This window comes from Prunus mume, linkage group LG5, assembly GCF_029339155.1.
Source record: "Prunus mume cultivar Tortuosa linkage group LG5, ASM2933915v1, whole genome shotgun sequence".
Classification (NCBI taxonomy): domain Eukaryota; kingdom Viridiplantae; phylum Streptophyta; class Magnoliopsida; order Rosales; family Rosaceae; genus Prunus; species Prunus mume.
In genome coordinates, this window is record NC_142702.1 from 9391732 (window position 1) to 9399256 (window position 7525).

The following is a 7525-nucleotide window of genomic DNA, read 5'->3' on the forward strand; positions in this document are numbered from 1 at the left end:
GCAGGTTTTTAGCGAAAAAAACAATCCCAAACGGGGCCTAAAGTTGTTGTCACCTCTCCCTAAGATCGATGGGTGGGGGAGGAAGGGTGGGGCTGTGGGCTGAGTTTTTATTATTTTAACTTTCAAAAAAAATTTATTTATTTAGTTTTATGTATTTGACTTTTATTTTAGTCAAAATTACAAATTTACCTTTATTAGAAATGAAAAATTGGATGAAATTTGAAAAACTTAACGATAACAGCCAAATTGACTATTTGGATAGGCTTGCTAAATTTACTGATTTTTTTAGTTCGGTGGGTTCAGTTGAATGGGGTCGAGTGGAGGAGTATTTCAGCAATTTTCCCTTTTAGTTATTGTCTTTTTATTTATTTATTAGTTCTCGTCACTCCCTCCAAAGTCCAATCTTCTTAATTTCCAGGCTTCCACTTTCAGAGAGAGAGAGAATTAGAATTAGGGTTTGCACTTGCAGTGATAAGCAACTCCATGGCTCTGTTGCCATTTAATCACCCTTCTTGCACTCTTCCCTCACCACCACCACAATCTTCTTCTTCTTCTTCTTCTTCTCCTTCTTGTCTTATTAGATATAATTTGCCCTCCAGTTCTCCAGTATTTACAAGTTCTGCCCTCCTCCGCCCTCTCCGTTGGTGCTCAAACCACCACCAGCACAACCACCAGCTCCGGTATCTGACGCCGGTGAAGGTGACGGGCAGCCTCTCCTCCGCCGTGGAAACTTCAGGTTCAGGCAATAGCAGTCAAGTTGAGGAAGGAGAGAAGAAGCTGCTACTCCAAGTCAAGGATTTAACGGCGGTGATTGCCGAATCGAAACAGGAGATTCTCAAGGGTGTTAACCTCACCGTCTACCAAGGAGAGGTTCATGCCATAATGGGAAAGAATGGTTCAGGGAAAAGCACTTTTGCCAAGGTACCTATTAGCCCTGCCTTGTCTTTGTCTTGTTTGGAATTAATTCGGAACAATTAATCAACTAATTCATATAAAAGATAAAATTAAGAAAATGAAAATGTGCATCCGTACATTCATTTATTGATTCATTAGTTCAGGTTCTGGCTGGGCATCCGGAATACGAAGTTACAGGAGGCAGTGTGGTGTTTAAAGGGGAAAACTTGCTGGAAATGGCAGCAGAAGACCGGTCACTTTCTGGGCTTTTTATGAGTTTCCAGTCTCCAGTTGAGATCCCTGGTGTCACCAACATTGATTTTCTCAACATGGCTTACAATGCCCGCAGAAAAAAATTAGGACTGCCTGAGCTTGGACCAATTGAGGTAGCTAAAACATTCACTGTTTTCAAACCAGCTGACTCTGGTGGTTTAATGCTTCTTTCATATTTTTATTTATGTCATTGTAGTTCTAATGCTTATTTCTTTCCCAAACTTGATCTTGTTTATGTTCATTCATGTCTTTGTTTATCCTCATTGCAGTTCTATGCTTATATCTTTCCCAAACTTGATCTTGTGAACATGAAGACTGACTTCCTCAATAGAAATGTTAATGAAGGCTTTAGTGGAGGTGAAAAGAAGCGCAGTGAGATTTTACAACTGGCGGTATGGCTATCATTCGTAGTTAATCTTCTTGCTTACGTGATTTTGATAAAACAAAACTTTATTCTTAAGAAAATGTCTAGTGTGTGTTGCATATATAGTGCAGTTATGATATTTGTATTTCTTGGAAAATATAGTAGTAAGATTTTAATAGGTTGTCATCCCTTCACATTTCTTTAAGCTGTACTTTCTTCATTGCATGTCTTTTCCGTATTCATATGCGTCGTCTTAATGCAGGTTTTGGGGGCAGAATTGGCTATATTAGATGAAACATATCGAATACTTTTTTTTTGCAGTTACAAAAATATATTGGAATTTACAGGAGAGCAGTTATAACTAAATAAGAGCTATGCATCATGTAATCTATCACCATATAACACCTTGAAAGGGTACCCATTGAAGTTTCTAAACTTTACACTTCAGTTCAAAATATTACAGTTTACTCTTTTTTCACATCAGTTTCTACAGGAGCTCCAATATTGAAATCCGATTCAGAACTGAACACTGAATCCAAGACGTACAGAGATCGAGCTTGAAACAATGGATATTTAAATAAATCAATAAAAATAGTTAACGATATCAATTTTTCTGAATTTGAACGAAAATAATGTGCCGTATAAATCAAGAATAGAAGACAATGAGGCCTCAAACCACATGAATGCAGTAGGGAACATGATTCTAAACTATAAGAAAACTCATAATCAACATTGGGTGTTAGAGCTTTAGAGAATCGCACCTTGGGACTGTCACTGAGCATTCAACTTTGAAGTAATAGGGCTCGAGCAATAGTCTTCTAGCGAACAAGGAGCTGAGCTCTTGAATGGTCCAGTGAGAGAGAATCCTAAAATTGTGAGAGAGGAAGAGGGAGAGCGAAAGCGAGAGAGAAGTGATGTGGGGTTCCGTAAAAAAGAAAAAATAATAATAATCAGGGCGTACTCAGCTGCACGCTGTAATAGATAAAAAAAAAAAAAAAAAAAATTTAGACTTCACAGCGTATATCCAAACACGCCTTTAAAAGACACAAAAATTACCTTTTTAAGGGGTGCTTTCACATGTCATAAATATCAGTTATTAACAGCACGCTTTATTATCTTTTTAAGGCGTGCTTTGCCATATACCGTAAGTACCAGATAGTAACAACATGCACAAAAAAACGTGTCGTAAAAGCTTCAATTTGTTTAAGTTTTTCCAGTACAAGAATAAACCATAGATGCTGAAAATTTTATATATCGTTCAAATTCTTGATTTATACGGCACATTTGATTTGGAATTCGCTTGATTACTGCTGTTGTATTGTTGTTGTATTGTCATTGTAGTGAAGTTGTATTGCTAGTTTATTACGGTTTTATTCCCGTTCCATTGTGATTTTAATGGTTTTGGCGATTTATGCAATTGGATTCTGTGTTTCTTTGTTGTTTTCTTTCATCCAAAGAAGGGAAATTGTAGGTGTTCATTTATAGTCTCTACATTAGCCACATAAATCTTTATAGTTTGTTTTGCAGTTGTAGTAGCTTTTTGATGTCTATAGTTTGTACATAAATGGCCATTTATTCTGCTATATAGACAGAGTCCATATTTTTCTTTTGATGTTCCATTTGTATTGTATTTCATTTGTTCTCTTTTTATGACATACATGTATATCAATATGGTGATGAGTAGATTTTAGGAAGCATTGATGCAGTTGGGCTAGTTCGTTTGGCTTTTTCTCTTAAACTGTGTATGAAGTTGATCCTTGGGTCATCAAATCACTTTGACAGTTGGGTGGTGTTTGGTTTGTGGATGAAATGTGATCCAGATTTTGTAAAATGGAGTGTAGATAAGAGTGGAGCATGGAGAGAGTTTAAGAGTAGATAAGAAACTGAACTTGGGTAAAAAGTGCAATTGGTATTATTTCACATTTCGAGGGATTAACAGTGTTTGGTTTATTGGATTAAACTTTGGAATGATAGTAATGTAAGTGATGTATCAAATGGGATTTGTGGCATTTTTTTAACAAGCCTTGTGGAGAGAAAATATAACAGAAGGAAATGGGAAAAATATCAAAGCAAGCCTTGTGGAGAGAAAATATAAGTCTTGAAGGTACAAGGAATTCATATTTTTTCTATCACGGGACATATTGGTGAACATACATGTATTGCATATCAGGTTATATTGCCCCTCTATTGTACTCATATTTTTTCTATCATGGGACATATTGGTGGACATACATGTATTGCATATCAGGTTCTATTGCCCCTCTATTGTACTTTTATCACTGATATATCTCGTGCCTATTGCCTTGATTTGCCTCTGTATTATGTGTTTATTGCTTTGTTATTGTCTATATTTCAACGGCTTGAAATTATTTGTATAATATTGGTGTACAGGGAAATATGGTTTCTAAAGTAAAGCCGATGACTAATGAGGATCAAAAGTTTCAAAGCAAGGCGTTGTCCCTTTCCCATACAAAGACTGCCATTAGTACAATTAAGGAGAAATTGAGTCTGCAACAGTTACAAAGGTTCCAAGACAGTTGTTTTGATCATATATTATTGATTGAGGACCTTAAGTGGACTGCACAAATTGTCCCCAAGTTGTTGTTAAGGAAGGCTGATCCGAAGACAGTTTCCCAGGTGAACGGGATAAAATTCATTATTGGTAGTAAGATGATACAATTCACGGCGTAGCAGTTTTGCGCCATCACGGGGCTAAGGTTCGGAAACCTTCCTTTCATTCTGATTGCGACTAACGAAAACTACTTATTGAAAAAGAAATATGTCTGCAACAATAAAACTGTGACCCTTTCCAAACTAGAAAAAGCCTTCATCGACTGCGCGGATGAGGAGGATGTCGTGAAGCTTGGATTTCTATATTTTGTTGTTTTTGTGCTGTTGGGTAGTGAAAAACATGTCAACATTGACATGCGGTATTTGAAATTGTTGGAAGACCTTGAAGAGTTTCAGAAGTATCCATATGTCGCTGTTTCATATGCAAAGACAAATGCCTCACTTTTGAGGGCACTTTTTGCAGATTCCCATCGAGTAAAAGTTTCCCCAAAAAACTATAAAAACAAAAGAATCTGAAAAGAAATCAAAGACAACAGCAAGTAGTAGGCCAAGAGAGTACCACATAAAAGGTTTTGGCTTTGCACTTTAGTTGAGCAAATATCCATATATGTATAAGTTCAATTTAATTTGTTTATAGTGACTGATGTTTTATTGTTCAAAATGGATTTGGGCTTTTGAGGTGTTTCCAGCATTGGCTGCACTGCATTTTGTGATGCACGAAGGGAATGGCCATATCCCCCATATACTATAATGGAGAGCAATACTTCGGCTCATTTTCACGAGCTAATGAGCCAAGTATTCGAAAACTGTGACATTAGTTTTGTTTGTAATGATTATGTTATGCATATGAAAAAATAATAAGTTTAATGATATGTATTTTTGTATGTGTAAATTGGAGGTTGATGTGCAACTTCTCTGCCGAACTCTAATTGACAAGCAACAACCCTTTTGAAGTTGGGGTGACAATGATGAAAACATTGAAGAAATTGTTGAATTGTTTGTCGATGAGGCCCAAGAAAAATACTAGCACTTCTGTTGAAGAAAAAGATGACGAAGTTGAGGAAACAACTACCCTTTCCTCGTCTTCTAAGGTGTAAGACCACAATCAAGACATACACACAATCCCATAATCATAAGAAATCTCATCATATGGATGTCGTACAATACTGGGAAAAGTAATGCATCTTCAATATAAAAGTCCACCCACCAAAACTATTCATTAGTCGACCTTAACCCAAAATTTAGATTCAAACCCTAGTTACAGGAAACTTAACGGGTGCACACAAGTTTAGAAAGGTCTTGGAGCCATTCTAGTACCTTCCCGAAGGATGAGACAGTCTCCAAAGACCCGGGGTCAACAGTTGGTCAAACTTCCCCTTTTTGGTCAACCAGGCCCATGACCTCAAATTTTCGATCCGAACTTTCCTAAAGGTCCCACAAGGTCTACACAACAAGTCCTGAGGGTTTGGTCTCGATCAAGCTGTCAGATCACTGTCGATTGCGTGGTCGGATGGTAACAGGTTTACTTAACCCTAAATTTAATAATTCAAGGTATATGGGACTCTGATTCTAGATCCGTGAGTTCCTACACAATCCTAAAGGTACAAAGGACAACATATTTGGAAATGGAGCCAATCCAACTGTTCAAACATATCGAACTCGGATATCGCCTAATATGCGTAAATCCGTTCGATCGTCAAACGATAGCCAAATTCAAATCTGAGCATACCATCGTTCTCGAGACGACATGGGGAACATTTTAGAACCAAATGGGCCACCCAACCTTGACCCACATGCAGCCGGTGTCTTGAGAAAATTTTGGCAACCTAAAACTTCTTAAAACACCGACAATGCCTATACCTACATGATCACGGCCAATAAGTGGCCGGAGCTTGCCGAAAAATTAAGCCAAAAATGAGTCAAAACTTAGATCATAAATCGAGCTTCAAAACTACAAAATCAATCCTAAACAACCCAACCATCAGCTAGATCATGTTGAATAGATGAAGAAACATACTTGGATCACCAAATTCCATTGCCGGAGTGGTTGGAAACAACGCCAAAAAATTTCAAAGAAAACTGAACGGTTTTTGAACTACCGCCGGCTCCAAGGCTGCTGATTTCGTCGGAGAAGGAGTGTGATGCGAAGAGGGAGTGGAACCGGTTCTTTTGGGACCGATATGTGGCCTGAGATGACCGGATGGAGGAGCTGCCTGCCAAACAATGGTCGATTATGCTAGTTTCACGAGGAGAGAGAGAGAGAGAGAGAGAGAGAGAGAGGCTGATTGGTTTTTAAAATTTGACTTTGAAATATTTACGGTTGTACCACAGCACTTCCGTTGATTGTAACTTCTTCGTTAAAACTCCGATTTAGGTACACTACGTGTCTACGAACTCATATCGATTTCGTTAAAACCTAAATATCCTTATGGATCAAAAAGTGACTATAGTGACCTTACTCCAAGGGAAAATTTGTAATTTCACAAATAAATAAATTAAATAGATTAAATAAGCGGTTAAAATTTGGGTTGAGGTATCACAATATACCCCCCTTATAAAAATTTCATCCTTGAAATTTCGTACCTGCCATTCAAAAAGGTATGGGTACTGGGCCCGCATCTACTCCTTGGGTTCCCAAGTAGCTTCCTCAACGGCTTGACATGACGGGGACTTAACTTCTCCCCCGAACCTCATCACACCTTCCAACGAGATAATTCCAAAAATACCCACTCACCAACTACAACTCAATACACTTGGACTAATTATCTGCATAACATTTCTATCGGTATTGTATCATTTTAGACTTTGCCAATGTCATCCTTTATATGATTAGGCGAAAGCTCATTGGGTCTAGTACTCGCAACTTTTGGAGTTGATGATGAAGCTTCGATCCAAGGTTCACTCGGTTTGAAACATCCCAAAAGCTGGCCTTTAAAACATGAATATCACCAAAATGCAAACTTGGATGCCGATACACTGGTACCTCTCCCGACATTTGTCCACTGTCAAGAATAACGCAAACTTCATCTCTTTCCATATGTTGGATTAGTTGTCCCCATCAACATATAATGCTGGGGACTACGAATTTTGCCTTTTCTAAGAATGTTATTTTCCTATTTCTTTAGAATTGACAAACGATATTGTAAATATGATTCTTCGAGAGGAATACCGGAAAGGATCATTTTTACCAAATTGTAATCATCATCCATCTCACCATGATTATAGGCAACTTTGAAAGTTGCACACCATACTGCAAAAAACACCATGAGTATCTTCCAGATCTTTCATAAATAACTCCTTGAAGTACTCTTTTGGCACCCCTTCATGACATAGAAGTACAGTTAAATGCCTCGAAGAATATGTATTCCTAAGTGATTTGCTTATTTTAACTATTTCCACACCTGTCAATCGCGACATTAAAGC

At 37.7% G+C, this 7525-nt stretch overlaps 1 protein-coding gene across 2 annotated transcripts; it reads left to right on the forward strand.

The window, feature by feature from the left end:
* Window positions 1-351: 351 nt before the first annotated feature.
* On the forward strand, window positions 352-4610 carry LOC103331017 (ABC transporter I family member 6, chloroplastic-like). 2 transcript variants are annotated; one of them, XM_016794581.2, is made up of 4 exons: window positions 352-921; window positions 1059-1280; window positions 1437-1559; window positions 3923-4610. In XM_016794581.2, the coding sequence occupies exons 1-4, from the start codon at window positions 484-486 to the stop codon at window positions 4220-4222; spliced, it is 1083 nt and encodes a 360-aa protein (XP_016650067.2). In that variant the 5' UTR covers window positions 352-483; the 3' UTR covers window positions 4223-4610. The 2 variants fall into 2 exon arrangements, with proteins under 2 accessions (XP_016650067.2, XP_008231847.2); XM_008233625.3 differs by lacking the exon at window positions 3923-4610 and adding an exon at window positions 1794-2040 and having other exon boundaries at window positions 354-921.
* The last annotated feature ends 2915 nt before the right edge of the window (window positions 4611-7525 follow it).